Source organism: Colias croceus, chromosome 3, assembly GCF_905220415.1.
Source record: "Colias croceus chromosome 3, ilColCroc2.1".
Taxonomy (NCBI): Eukaryota; Metazoa; Arthropoda; class Insecta; order Lepidoptera; family Pieridae; genus Colias; species Colias croceus.
In genome coordinates this window covers 9,814,712-9,830,420 of record NC_059539.1, presented here as the reverse complement: position 1 = coordinate 9,830,420, position 15,709 = coordinate 9,814,712, and the positions used below count along the sequence as shown (strand labels likewise).

The following is a 15,709-nucleotide window of genomic DNA, read 5'->3' as shown; positions in this document are numbered from 1 at the left end:
GAAAATTGGTTCAGTAGTTTAGGCGTGATTGAGTAACAGACAGACAGACAGAGTTACTTTCGCATTTATATAATTAGTATGGATTCATATTCTCAATAGAAATATACCTACTTACCTACATAAGAGCGCTTGGTTATTCTATAAAAAAGCCAAATGACAGGAAAAATTATTGCGTAATACCTATTTATTACATTATATTATGTAATTATGTAGTATGTGATAGAATGAGTTTTAATTTTTGTAGTTAGTAAGTAATTTAAGCATCAACTAGCGTTATTAGGGTTCTCCGTTTTTCGAGTAATGAGAAGTAATCATTTATCACCTTTAAGGTCGTAAGTCCTTAATCACCTTTTTACCTCTAATATAATTTAGATTGTGTGATTTTATGATAAAACTTACCGTTTTGGTGAAAATCGCGAAAAACCTATTTTGACCTTTGACCTTTACTATTTTTTTATACTACAGTGACCAGACGATAGATTCACCAATATTCATTATTAATGCGAAAAGTAAACTTACTATTCGTTAATATTAACTTTTTCATCCAGGAATTCAGGAAACGATTTCGATGAATTTTGTAATTTAGTTAGATAGAACCATGAAGTCTTCAGATTGTGAAAGCAAGACTTATTGCATAGATGATGGACAATGGACATAGAATTTGTATTGTGAACACGAAAGCCAATGTTCGCTACATTGGCTTTTGTGTTCGGGAAATTCTTTTTTATAACAATTGTTCACAATTTAATTGAATACCTAATAATATAATAAGACTGGCTGTCCCGGAGAACGTTGTTCTGTCTTACATCACTTAGGGATATCAAAAATAGATTCCCGATTCTCAGATAGGCACACAAAATTTCATGAGAATTGGTCCAGTCGTTTTGGAGGAGAACGGCAACTAACATTGTGCCACGAGGATTTTGTATATAATATGTATGACTATATATTTTTTCTAGATTGTTTGATATTTCGTAACGTACATAGGGATATAAAAACAAGAGAGATTTTTTTATAATCATTTATTGTATTCAAAACTTAAGTACTTAAATAATAAAATTAGTTTAAAATTAACAACGTAGTTTGGCATTCGACATTATTATCCATATATATTTCCACCCCATAATATAGATAAAATAAAATTTCCTATCCCAATCACATACACAAAGGAATAAAATATATAATTTACTTTTTATTAAAACTAAGTTTAAGAGATCAAACTTAAATCAGGTAACATCTTCTTTGTAGGTACTTCACAAAGGTACTTTCTTGTTATATGTAGATAATTTATGAAAGAAATAATAAATATATCCCAAAGGTTATCTTGGAATAAGTACAACTCTTAAAAAGTGTATAAAAGAATTTACCTAATGTGTAATCCCGCTACTATCACCATTCACCATTATCACATTTCTTAATTAGGGCTTTATAAGCAAGACAAGACATCATCATAACGTATTTAATGAAAGTAATCACCCATTATTCAGTAACTGATTATTTTTTTAATCGACCTATTTTGGATACAATTTCACTTACTATAATACGTATCTATGTTTAAGTATCTAATTTCTGTTTTTGAAACTCTTTATCAAATTTATAAAAGTATGCTAAAACATTTAAAATATGTATGTATCCACTATCCAATAATTTGCTATAATTTATATAATAAATACAATCAACGCAATTCAATATTTCTAATTATTATAATATGGTAGGTATGACGTAACAGTAACAGTTTTGGATATTTTCCCTTGTAATATATACTTAGTATACCTACTAGCCATTTGCTTATACAAAACATCTTTCGATGATATGTTCCCATAAATACAATTTCTCCTTATCACAGCCCGTAATTTTGCTATTATCAATAAATAACATAAGTTAAACTATAAATAAGAAATAACTTTCAAACGTTGACATTCAGTAAGTACGCATGCAAAATTTCAACTAATATAATTATTATTTTGACATTGAACATATTATTTTAAACATGGATTTGATATCTATATTGAGCTATGCTCCCGTTTGTTTAACTAATTAAATTACGTAAAAACCTCAAAAATTACCTAGTATTAATTATGATCCGAAGTCCGAACTCCAAATTGTATATTATAAAATATTTATTTTTACCATTTATCGCTATCACTTCCTGGCCATGTATCGTGAGTACGATTTAATCATAAGGAAATCAGTTTACCTCGCACATAAAGGTCGTCAGGCAAGTAAAAAATTTAAAAAGGAGAAAAATTCGTTGCATTAACCGATGCTAATGTTTATATACAAGTTGGGACTACCATGCGTTTATCGAGAGGCTCTCTCGGGTGGGTGGGCACATGACCTTTGCTTACAACTAGATTGTATCAAGCTCCTCGGCGACTAGTCATCATGACGACTGACACATGAAGTGATAGAATTGGTCAAAGTTTACAGGCTCCAGCTCGTGTTCCTTCTCCGACTTGTGCAATAACTCAGGATTCCTTTTTAAGAAATTCCTGACCCAGTCTTCACCAGCCATTCTAGTGTTGACATCGAAGGGATGATTCAAATGATTATCTTCGGCATATTGAAACGCTAGCTCGCGTATATCCCTTCGAGAGACCCCCATGAAGTACTGCTCCATGCTTTTGATGTATCCGACTAAATCTTTTTCTTGACTGTCTGTGAATACTCGTCTATAGTGGCCCATAAGGGGTTTGGGGTCATCCGGCTGTTGGTAGCGGACCTTACTGGCCCTCCTCTGGAGTGTGGAGCGAGGAATGTGGAAGGTTCTGGCGGCGAGCTTGTAGCCCATCTTACCTGAGACTACAGCCGCTACCGCTTTAGCCATTTCTTCTTCGCTCCATGACAAGCGTCCGCTTATCCTTTCATATTTTCTTACCATGGCTATCTGCAAGTAAAAATATACATTATTATAATTTTATGTTTAGATATTTCATAATACAGCATATGGTATGATTCAAGGTTAACTATATTATGCAAAAATGTCCATATATTACAATAATTAACCGTTAAATTTTGTAAATTGAGTGTCTCTATTATAGGAATTTCCTTAAAAATATTAAATAAGATTTAATATTTTTTCGTAACAATTAACGTCTTTATATGTATAATTAAATTTATTGTGGTGTCCAGTGTTCATTACATTTATTTTGCCATGTTTAGTGTCCAGCGAAGGGTAACCGTGGCCTACCGGTTTTATAAACTTCGATCAATGTCGAACCGAGGTAAAAAAAATGTGACTAAAGATGTTTAGAGGCTATCTTCAATGTTACTTTGAAGCAACATTTATGAATATGTAAATATTACTCCTTCCCACTTTGCGCCACTATGTGTGTTGATAATAACAACTGAGATTTTTTCATTGTTATAATATAATACGGTCGTAAGCCGCTTACTTAATTCAATCTACCTAATACCTTCTAGCTGAAACCATGTCATTCTTCTTATAATAAGTACGAAATCTATTTTAAAGTAGGGTCTATCACATTGTAGTTAGGTACCTACACAATCTATTTATTTTTTCATGTGGATTTAAAAATATGTACTACCTACTAACAATTAAAAACAAAACTCTTTATCTACTATATGTATACATTATCATTTATTTAATTCTTAAATGATGACAAAAATAAACAACATGGGTCATGGAGATTCTTAGTTAGGTAATCGCGTTGCGTATAAATACAAAATATAAATAGCGTTAGTAACCAATTACAATTAACAGACAAGTTTATTTTTTAATAAGTCATTAATATGTAAATAAGAAAAGGTTTAGCGAAAAATTATCTTGAATTACAAAAAAGTGTGGAAAGCCTTATTAACATGTAGATAACTATAATACTTTACGAGTGTTCACAGGGGATAATGAAGAAAAAATAAAAAATATAGGTATGTAGTTGTTATTAGCTGTCAAAAGAAGGCAAAGAACAATGCACGGTATCAGCTTGTAATAAGACTTATAATGGTATACAATGAAGTGACTAACCGAGTTAGCGACCGCACACCGCATCGTCGCAACAGCTGATAGTGAGCACAATACGCGATTAAGTATGGCGTGTTTTTCCTTTGCGATAACTCGGGAAACTGAGGCCCCTTCATAGAAAACATTCACAAGCTTCCACTAGTAAGTAGTGTATGCATTCGTATACACTACGTTTGGATATAATTCCCTTGCGATTATAATCCCACGTCATTGGTGAATAGTGTGTCACTCCGGCGCCCGTTGAACGGGAAATACCACTCGATAGTAGTTGACCGTCCTTGAGTGACCGCGTCTTATTTTTTATCTGTATCACAACGACGTCGACGCTCAGCTGTTGTATTCGATGCATACGCATCCATCAATTTACCTTAATAACAACAGATGTGATTCGCCAATAATCACGATGTTAAGAGTACATCGTCCATTATAATCAATCTATTTATACTGTACAATCTGAGCATAAAGCAATGGATGACGTGCAATGCGGGAAAACAACACAAAGATAGATAGATACACGTCACAGTGGCGGCACGAGCACAGCGTGAGCCGAGGTTACTGTGACGTGTGACTTGCAAGGTCCCCGCTGCATTGCACGATGCGCCAAGGTTGCCACGCTCCTCCGTGTCGATACAAGAAACCTAAGACCTAGCTAATTATGAAAATAATACGAACTAACGACATAGTGGATCTCGGTGGAGCGCGAACAAAACGACGAGGAATCCCATCATTTTCATGAGTGAAACTGCATCGATGGTAACACGATTTGGGATGCACCGAGTGGAAAGTGGCTTTCAGTCGCTTTCGCAGGTCGAGGGTGAAAGGGGTGTACTCACGAGAGGAGGCGTCGGAGTAGTCGAGGGTGAGTGATGGAGGCGGCTGTCGGCAGCGGAGGCGGCAGAGTGGCGCTGGCGGGCGGCGGGTGGAGGAGCTGCGAGACTGCGTGCGACCCGGCTGACGGCGCGCGCGACACTGGCGCGGGGCCCGTCTTGCCCCTCCGCGGCCCTGACGCGCTTACGTCACCTGGCCCAGGGCCCGGCTGTACGACTATTTTTGTCCACTACTAATTATCGCCTTCCTTTGTCCAATCAAATGTTATGTACTGAAAAGGCAATCTGGTTTTGCATGCATTTACAGTGCTCAATGGCTTGCGCACATACCACTAATTAGCATTTATTAATTAACATTTCGTTAACCAGCAATCAATTGAGAACAAACACAGCGCTATAAAAATCGATAGTCTATGTTTTGGGAACCTAGGTCTAGTATAAAAGTGTTATTATTTTCAATTCATTCATTGACGATGTTGCAGTTGTGATGAATCAGCACACTGCACATCTCATTGGTGTCACCTGAAGCGCCAACAAACAACATACGCTTTAATTTGAGTGATTATTTATTAATGGTTAAAATGGAGTACTACACACATGTAGCAACAGCTATTTAGCAACATTGTTACTGCGCTAATTGCGGACATCATTAGGGAACGTGTTTGTTAAAAATTAACATTCATTTGAATGTAAACAAAGTTTCCACGTTTGTTTGGCTGATACTCATAGCTCAAAAGCTAGCAATAGCTGCGTATTAAGCAAAACTTGTTAAAACCATATACAAAATTAAACTAACCAGAAAGAATTCGATATAAGGTACATTTACATTCTCGTATAAACTATTAGCACATTTTACATGTTATCAAACAGGGTGATTAACCTTTTTTTATAAACACTAAGAAACCGACCCGATATAATTTGCACTTATTGATATTATAAATTAAGAGCAAATAAATAACAAATGCAATGACATTTGTTGAATTGCAAAACAAAGCACAGTAACATTGTTTTAATTATCTGGTGCTTGTTTTTTTTTAAGATTAAAAAAATACCTATTCATCTACAATTTCGGGTTAGTTTTAAAATTCAGTGAAAATCTTACCATGAAATCGCTCTTCCTGCAAATAGTGTAATTCAGCAAAATAAGTAATTCTGAAATTCAATAGTTGAAAAAAAAATCTTTAAAGGTGGTATTCATAATGTGGTAGTTCACTAGTTTATACTCTCACTTCTCAGTTGTCAGTGTGCAATTTTCAGGTAAAGAGCATTTTACACAAATAGGTACCTTTGTGTAAAATGTTCCTAAGAATGCATTCAAGAGTTCTGCTTCCATAGAAATTCCAATGAATTGTCATTAAACTATCACTTACAAGATGTAGAGTTCCAAGATGTAACAGTAGAATATATTTTTCCTTTTGCACGCAGATATACAGGCGATTAAGGGGAGGACCCGTATCTAATATCATAGTTAGATTGCTACTTCTTCTCCATTATCTAAAATATATCTGCTTATTGACTTATACGAATACAAATATATTGTTAAAATTATTGTAAAACACATAATCGGTGTGTATAAAATACCTAACAAAAAGAAGAAATTTTCAACTTCAACACAAAAAGGCAATAAATTATAAAAAATTACCAAAAAATACTTTTTTCTTTATTTCTAATACATATGTTATTATTTATCACTTGTTTAATAACTCGAAATAATGTCTTTTTACCTAAAAAAAAACTATAATAAAAAGCTGAGCTGGCGATCAGTGTTCTGCCAGGACACTTTTATTGCTTGGACTTTAGAGGAATAAAAGGTTCACGATGTAGGTATTATCGGGTTAAAAAATCTACTCAACTCGTTCCAGTATTATGGCTATAAGCAATGTTACAACAAAATATTGATAAAAACATTGCAGCTGCTCTTTTTGTACGTAAAATGGAGCCTGGTTGAGTTTCTAGCAATCGAACTATTGAGGTGGTGCCAGAATACTTATCACATTATGACAATGAAGAAATTCCGCAGTAGAACTGTAGCCAACGTCTGAGTCACCGGGTTTACCCCCAACTCTCCCGCGGCGTGCACGCGGTAGAGTACGAATTCCCTTATAATATTTTATTTCATCGTTATCATAAGTCCTATATTTAAATCTATATCCATTATCATCGCTTATGAATATTCAACTAGACTAATTTCTTGGTGTAAGAATATATTGTATTTATGAATAACTTAGTTAAGATACCATTAAGACAATACCTACTTTAATACATATTAATTAATACAGTGAAATGCGAAAGTTTGTGAGGATATGTGTGTTTGTTACTCTTTCGCACAAATTCTACTGAACCGATTACAATGAAATTTAGCACACATATAGAGCGTAACTTGGATTAACACATAGAATAGGTTTTATCCCGGAAGTCCAACGGGAACGGGAACTAAGCGGGTTTTCCTTTGAAATCGCGGGCGAAGCCGCGGGCGGAAATCTAGTTAATTAATAGAGTGAAATTAATTACTGCTTTATTTTATCTACGATAGCTATGATAGGAATTACTGTCAGCTTTTTCTTGACTGATTAACCTTTCAGAGTTCATCACAATGGCTCCAATCAAGTATGTATGAAACATCTATGTAATAATAGTAAATATGGAACTATAAAAGGAAATGTATAAATATAAAAGCGTGAACATGTTCATAGCTATCAGTACGTGGTGTAGCGACCGCGACTGATAAGATCTTATCGCGTGTTTCTTCACTTCAGCACTATCTATAGATACACTTGCCAATTCGGGCAATCGTATTTTTAAAGGTTTCAGATTTTACATGTGTGTGATTCACTTCGATACAAATGTCTTGAATGACAAAACTTTGTAATCAAAATTTCTTATCACGAAGGTTGAAAATAGACATTCGCCAAATATAGGTACTAATGCAGGTAATTAGAATAATTGCGGAAGATTAAATAATTGTTATAGTTTAATGGAGTAATTAATAAGCAATTAAAAATATAAGTAAATGTATTTTATAGATAGAGAAACGAATTTTATTATATTTGTAAATAAAATCTTATTGAAAACAATTTAATTGATAATTTTCTATATTGAATGTGATAATAATTCAATATTGGCTATTAAAGGTCACATTATTGCAGAGAAATAAAAAAATAAGTTAATAATAAGTTTTGGTCGGGTAATTATCTGAAGAAATGTAACAATGGAAAGTATGTGGCTTTTGCATAATATTGCATAGACATCACGGATTCGTGATATTGTTTCTGTAAATTGTAGTTATTTCACAATGTTTATTACTCCTTGTTCAAGAACCTGTGCATTATTAAATAGTATTGTGACGTCATTACTATGACTAGGCTTTTGTGCAAAGCAATTATAAATGTCATTTAGTACATCAGTTTGTTGCGCTCTATATTGTTATTAAAATTATCTTGATGACAAAATACTTATTTTGTTGAAGGTGAAGAAAAAAATCTCAAATTAATATGAACTTACGATAAAACACATAAATGTAACCTAGGTATGTCATTTCCGAATAATTCAGCTTTTTTTTTTGGACTTTTTTATAATTTTCAGAATATGATCTTACCTCGATTTTAATCGAAACTTTACCCTTTTTTTAATTTTTATTTTTTCTGCTTGTAATAAGTGCTGCCAGGATGTCCTTTTTCGTTTTCATATTCTCGTTTATATAATTAATCTATATTAAACAAAAATAACTGTATGTTTTGTCAAATGCCGTTGTCTCTATGTAGTTACGTAGGTATTAAAAATTAAAAATTTTATATTCATTTACAAGTCCACATTAATTATACAAGATGAGAAAACTCCTTTATGTACCTCATGTACTGAGATATTATCAACAAGCTATAGGTACATATCATGATCAATGTACCAATCACTTTCTTTAAATTAGGTGAGTATCTATTTATTAAAAATAAACACCATTAAATTTGCCAGGTTTACACAAAAACAGAAACCCCCCCAAAAAAAAATTTAATAAAAATAAATAAAATTAGAACATAAATAAGTTGAAAATCAAAGCCACCCTTTATTTTGAGATAAATAAATTCGTATGAATCTCCTGCACGTATTTCCTTGACAAAACTCTAGATTATTGCGTCAAGTCGTTATAACTATATAAATCAGTATTACCCAACAAGTCAATCGAAACAAACATGTTGGACCTTGCTCTACGTGACTTTCCTGCTTATGGTTTACTTATTGTTTTCTCATTTCGAACATTTTTATTTATACTATAATAAACACAACTGTAAATCCAAAAATTCTTGGCTACAATTCTCTGGCGATTGCGTAACAATTGTTATAATATAAAATCTTATCACTCATTATTTATTCATTAAATATTTTATACTTTAAAGGATATAAAGACTTAAGAAGAAGTAGTAAATAATATATTATAGTGTAAAAACACTATGCTAAAAGTGTAAAAAATATAAACTTACTTAAATAGGGTATTTTTAATACCCTTACAAAATTGGAAAATATCGCGAAAGTGACGACAAAAATTGACTCTACAAAACACTAGTTGAACATTTCTTTCGCTTTAATTTCATTTAATCAACAAAAATCGTGGCATTTTGCGTCGATAGAGATATTATTCTATGTCCTTTTTATTCAAAAAAAATCATGCTAAATATAATAGGTTTGTTAACGGGAGATGGGAATTGGAAAAAAGGAAAGGACGACGAGATTAACCTCAACCTATAGATTTATAGACATCAAACATACATACCACTTTGTCATTGTATGTACATATTACCTTAATGTTGATGACGTCACATAATATATTCATACTTTAAATAATATAATATATTATGTCAATGTTAAAAAGGTAATTTTGTAAATTCAATATTAACTCATCCTGTTGAGGTTCCCTTCACAATTGTTATATTGAATAAAATTAATATAATAAATCCAAATAGTAAAAATAAAAAGGTGTAACGCCTCTATGACGTAAGTATAGAACTTGACTGAAATTTGGTATGCAGATAGACTATAAGGCCTAAAATAAAAACATTACTTTTACCAGGCAAATCTCTGTGAACGAAACTGCCAGCTAAAGCTAGTAGCACAGACTAATAATAATATACTACGTATACTAGTAGTATTTATTATAATTCGAATAAAATGCAATAGCAACACTTTTAATTAAAAGAATACTTCTCAGCCATATAAAAACAGTTACTAACAAAGATGGTCGGGACCATCTCTACCTATTAGATCAGAATTACGGGTACTGATTATTACAAAGTAACATCTTATGTAGTATAAAGCTTTATATTTTGGATAATGAGTCCTTATCCTTATTATTAAATAGTTGTTAACGCTATAAGAAAAACGACAGTAGCCCTTTATTTTTTTGGAACGAAGTTCCTTATTATTTTCTCTAATTGTTAAATATAAAAAGCATAACTATGTACTATGAAAACATATACTCTTTAATGACATTCATCTATGTCCTATGAGGATATTTAATAATACAACATGAATTAATAAGGAAGTATATATGTAACAAATATAACGCCTATTTAAAATTCGTTAAACTGGCTTGAAAGACTTGAATGTGAACGTGTATGCTTCGAAAATCATTAATCGACAATTTTTTTTTGCATTTAATTTATAAATTATTAACATAGTACCTACAGTTTACATTGGCAATTCCCTCATTGCTTTTGAAAATACCAAAATTTAGAATAGATTAAAATTTTTATAAAAATGAACCAAAATCTAATAATTTATTGCTTGTTAACGCACATCCAGGCGAACATATTAAAAAAATCTTATTGTAAGCACCTTTTTGTAAAAAGTATAACGTATTAATCGTCTATAACTTGCTATATCCACTATGAAAACATCAATAAGACTGTAACATACGGTGATTTAGAACAAATTCGCCAAATCTGCACAACGATCGTCGACCCAGAACCGCTGTCACGGATGTCTCTCGACTCTACATTGCATATTTTAGTTGCAAATTCAGCTGTTTTATTTAGAACGAGGTAACCAACCTAACTATTGTATAATGATATTCATTCGTATACAATGACACATTATAAAATTGAAAAATCTACATTTCGGATTTGAGTTCGAGAATAATCATGTAAGCTTTTCTTAAAAGGAAGGAAATTGTGTGTTAAATTTAAGGTAAATGACGTAAGCAATCCTTTTTGCGCAAGATAATGTCACGTTTATGGCCAATTCTGGTTCTTATATATCTTTATTTATTAATTCATTTTGAGATTTTTAAAACCTGGAGTATACACTGGTATAAAGAAAAGTTTCGAATGCTTTCTGTTTATCTATAAATAATTATAACATTCTTATGCAATAAGAATATATGATAGTATAATACTATACTAGCCTATATTATACGGGCTTAAAAATATGTAAGCATTTAGGATTAAAACAAAAATCATTTAATTTTCACATTATTAAGTTCTAGAAATAATATAAATAATAATATCTGTATTAATGATTTTGAATAATAAGAATGGATAATTAGATATTTATAATCATCAAATTATACAAATTTATATTTGAAATATCGTCATTATTATCCTCTTTGGGAACTTATGAGTCATGCGTCAGCGCAAAGTAACAACTAATGAATTATAATAGACACAAAATATAGTTGATATTGTAGGTAATCTTCTGTTTTCTGTCTTCTTTCTTCTCTCTTTTCTCTGATCGTCGTATGAGCCCGCTCTTGGCATTCACCGCGTGCCTTATGACTGTATTATAAACATAATGGCCAGCAGTGAACGCGAGGAGGTGGACTGTTTTCTTCTCTAATTTTCTTGAGTCTTCATTTCTTCTCTTTCCTCTCAAGTTGTCTTCTTGATATTCTCACACATTATAATATTACTAATCCGAAAAGTCGTTCTGAATTTATAAGTATCACGCAAGTAGCTAAGCATTTAAAATGGATCAACAGAAATAATGAAAAAAAAAGTCTCACTCCGGGAGTGCCGGCAGAAGTGTAAAAGCGCGTAGTAGAGAGGGGATAGCTGTCTACTCTCCATCCGTCTTACGCTTTTTCGATCAGGTCACGTGTCCTGACGCGAGTTTAAGATTTTATACCCATTACAGAAAAAGTGCTCAACGCCGCTAAAGAAGTTTTCACTTCAAAAACCAATAAATTTCTGCATAATTTTTGCGCCTAAACTTTATTCAGGAGTATAAAGTTTTGCTTGCTTGTACGTTCTGAAGGCGCAAGTTTTTAAGAAAATTAGAGACGTATTTTAACAATAATATGCTGTATGAGAGTTTAGATTTAAAAATACTTTAAAAAATATGGTTAATTTAATAATTTTGTCTCTTATTTATATATTAAAATATATATATATATTAAAATTACTTATACAGTGTTTTTAAGTTAACTAAGATTATACAATGATTTTATTAAGTAATACATACATGAAAACGTACGAGATATAATTATTGTTTAAACAAATTATTAAAACTCATAGACTATTTAATAATTTTATTTTATCAGTTTCCTTTGTTGCATTTCTTTCTCTACTCATAAATGTTTAGGTACATTATCGTAATTCATGTAAAACATTTTAAATTATATAATTAGGCGCCACATAAAAATTCGTAACGTTACTTTGGTTTGTACTTGGTTTCCATAAAATATGGGTTCTCATGTAGTTCATGCTATATGCCTTTAGTCGTCAAACGTTGAATAAAACATGCTTTAACTGTTCCATCCACGGTTCTCACAGTGACGTCTGTTTAGAAAGGTTTTTAAACATTATAAAACGGCACGGCTTTTACTCTAAAACGGCCAGTGAACCCCATCAAACTGGAAAGTTAGTTTTTTTTCATAGACATGCGCATTCTACACACACTACCGTTAGTTGGGGTGCATAGTACAAAGGCTAGAGATGCAGCTGTCCTATTGTCACACGCGCAGGGAATCATTTGGCTACTTATTTTGTTAGACGGGTATAAAAATATAATTGCTGTTTTGATTAGATGCACATAAAATTATTATTTTGACTTTGGTTATGTAAGTTGTATTTATCTAGAATTATATAGGATTTATATCAACTTTCATTTTCGTTCGTTCATTTTGTACTTAAATTCATATTATTTGATGAAATAATATTCGTATTAAAAACTTTAGTATTTTTATATCGTAAGTTAAGTTGTGAAGTAAGTAGTGAAGTTTATACTTTGTTCTCTGTATAAATATTATTATTGACTTTAACGTTTTACAAACCAGATTTGGAGCAAGTTTAATTTTTATGTTCCCAGAACTACTGAGATACTCAAGGCATATTGAAGGCAAAAGGTTCGTGTGTAGAAGAAACAAAGTCTATTTATAACAGATATTAGGTCTGTAGCTGGCGGAGTGAGGTACCATTGATCGCGATCACTCGTCACAGCCCTTACGATACTTTCATTTTCCTTCACAATTCGTAGGCACGCTAGCTTTCGAAGTTTTCAAGTTAAGATAGTTGAGTAGATAATTGATACATTTTCTCGATTCTTAACTGAGTTATTGAAAAGGTAGTCGTGAAATTGTTTTTATATTAATGGGAATAACAATCAATTTTATTTTAAATGATAGTTTTGATGACATGTATAAAATTCATAGATGGTTTGATTGATGGATGGATGAGAACTAATAATAGAGCTTTTAGTAAAAAGTTCTATTATTAGTTCTCAAGCAAAATCATACCATAATTTTCTGAAATCACGAGACGTTTCATTTCATAAACATAATAAACACATATTTTATAACTCAATATATGATTTTAACCTTACAGAGATAATCTTAAGACATTACATAATGTTATAAGTTGAAATCAAATAATGTGATTAAATTTCCGACGATACATATTTTCAATATTAATACTTGAATACTGTTCAAGTTAATTCCTAAAAGCATCGTCTTTTATATATGAAATATTATTTTTTTGAATATGAAGCACTAGTAATAAAGAACAAACTACATTAAGATTGCTTCGTATTCAAACCGCGTTCAATCATTGTAAGTAAACAAAATGAACGATTAGGTTTGTGTAGGCATTGATCGGTTTTGTTTCCATACAGGTAAATTGTTATACAAATAGATTGATTTCAAAGGCGGACTTATGACTTTAAATTTTAATGAGAAGCAGTAATTGTCGTTATGTTTACTTGTAAATTGTAATTATTGTGAATAAAATTTAGGTATGTGTTCAATGAAAGAAAGAAAAGAAGTAAATGAAGTTTCTTTGTTCTAGTATCTATCTCTATTAAAAAAATACCTATTACATAATTGTTATTTTAACACTATTAATTAAAATGAAATATTTCCAAAACTTACGCGATGCGACTACCTCAAGTAAAAAAAGCAGTTGTTAGTTTTTATACAAAAGTATTGTTAATAGATTTTACAAATGTAATAAAATTATTAAGTTTATAACCTTCCGAATAAACACGCTGTACATTTTTAGTATAACCATTTCACATTGAGTGTTAGATACAAATACACTAAAACGTGTAACATTACTACCGATTTTCCCCTAGTTTGCTCTGGTCAATCGCACACTGAGTAGCCAAATAGTGGACAAGGGCTATACTGCACTCACCATGGTGAAAGCATGTAAACAATGGGTAATTATTTCACGTGGGGTCACTGTGGGGCTGTCTATAGTACACCTTAAGTAGCCCGTGTTTTATGATTAGCCGTGTGGTTAGTTTATCAATTCGATAAAGATAATGTTTTATGGAATGTCAATAGTTTTATTATTAAAATTGTCGTGGATAGAAATATTATTGAATTAAAGAGTAGCTACGTTTTATTTATTGGTTATTAAATATATAAGGCGTTTATTGATAAAAATAACGTAAAAGAGAAATCTACATAGATAATAATTACTGTATGTTAGATATATACTGATTAAAATAATAAGATACAAATTAAACGAGAATAGCGCAATCTATTTTAAGATTCCATATCCAATTTAATCATACGTAGTTTGATCGATTGTAGAATGTGATGCAAGGCTTAAAAGAGATTAAAGGGGCAGAAAAATGTGCACCTCTATAATGACTTTACCACAAATGACCTATAACAGTACTTAACATAAATTTGCTGCGTTTTGTCGTTGGCATTTCAAATATTTATGTTAGTTCCGCGGTATCATGTTCGGATTAGGTTCTTTTTTAGCATTTTTGTTGAATAACCTCTAATTGGTAACGTTAACACGTACGATAATACATTTTATATGTAGGGGTAATAAGTTTAGAGTTTATTAGTACATATTATTAAGTTTACATCATACTTCTTATAAAATTATAAATACTTTTGTATGTACAATGTACCTACATGTATTTTCTTCTATTTATTGCCAAGTTTCTGGGCCGTGTTTTTCATTTTTTCTATCAAAGCATTTTTTTTAGACTAACGTTTATTCCAATTTAATTTAATACTGTCAAATTAAATTATTAGTTCTAAATATTGGTATTTGCTCTTTAAAAATTTTTCATTAATACGTCTGTTAATAAATAATCTAAATGATTAGAAATAAGTACGCCTATAAACAAACATCTATACCAATACTACTAAAATTATTGTCACAGCAAGTCCATACGAACACTTAGGTCTTAGACTATGATTCAAGTATTAGTTACATAAGGCCGAGGGTGCAAGTGGACGAGAAGCGGGAAGCCCTTGCCAACTTCCGCGCACCGCCACGCCAGTTGACCCTTTCGTATAGATCATTGCCCCTTCATTGCACGATCGCTGTTTATAAACACCTTTTTGCTACAACCTTTAAAATGCTTGCCGTTTTTTAATAAAATGTATAAAGTATATGTAATATTGTTGTTATAAAAAAATATATAAGTGGCCGGTAGAGCAATTAAGATACAA

General features: G+C 31.6%; 1 protein-coding gene across 1 annotated transcript; it reads right to left on the bottom strand.

The window, feature by feature from the left end:
* Nucleotides 1–1,448: 1,448 nt before the first annotated feature.
* Nucleotides 1,449–4,412, bottom strand: LOC123706197. The gene is made up of 2 exons (XM_045655364.1): nucleotides 3,986–4,412; nucleotides 1,449–2,887 (listed from the first exon to the last, which is right to left on the bottom strand). Exons 1-2 carry the CDS (start codon nucleotides 4,007–4,009, stop codon nucleotides 2,384–2,386), a joined length of 528 nt encoding a protein of 175 aa, XP_045511320.1. The 5' UTR covers nucleotides 4,010–4,412; the 3' UTR covers nucleotides 1,449–2,383.
* Nucleotides 4,413–15,709: the final 11,297 nt, after the last annotated feature.

Bases quoted from the DNA above. Each gene is read 5' to 3' on its own strand.
- LOC123706197 (XM_045655364.1), bottom strand. From the start codon at position 4,009: ATGCGGTGTGCGGTCGCTAACTCG. The intron at 2,888-3,985 runs GTTAGTCACTTC...TTTTACTTGCAG, and splicing joins GGTGTGCGGTCGCTAACTCG to ATAGCCATGGTAAGAAAATA.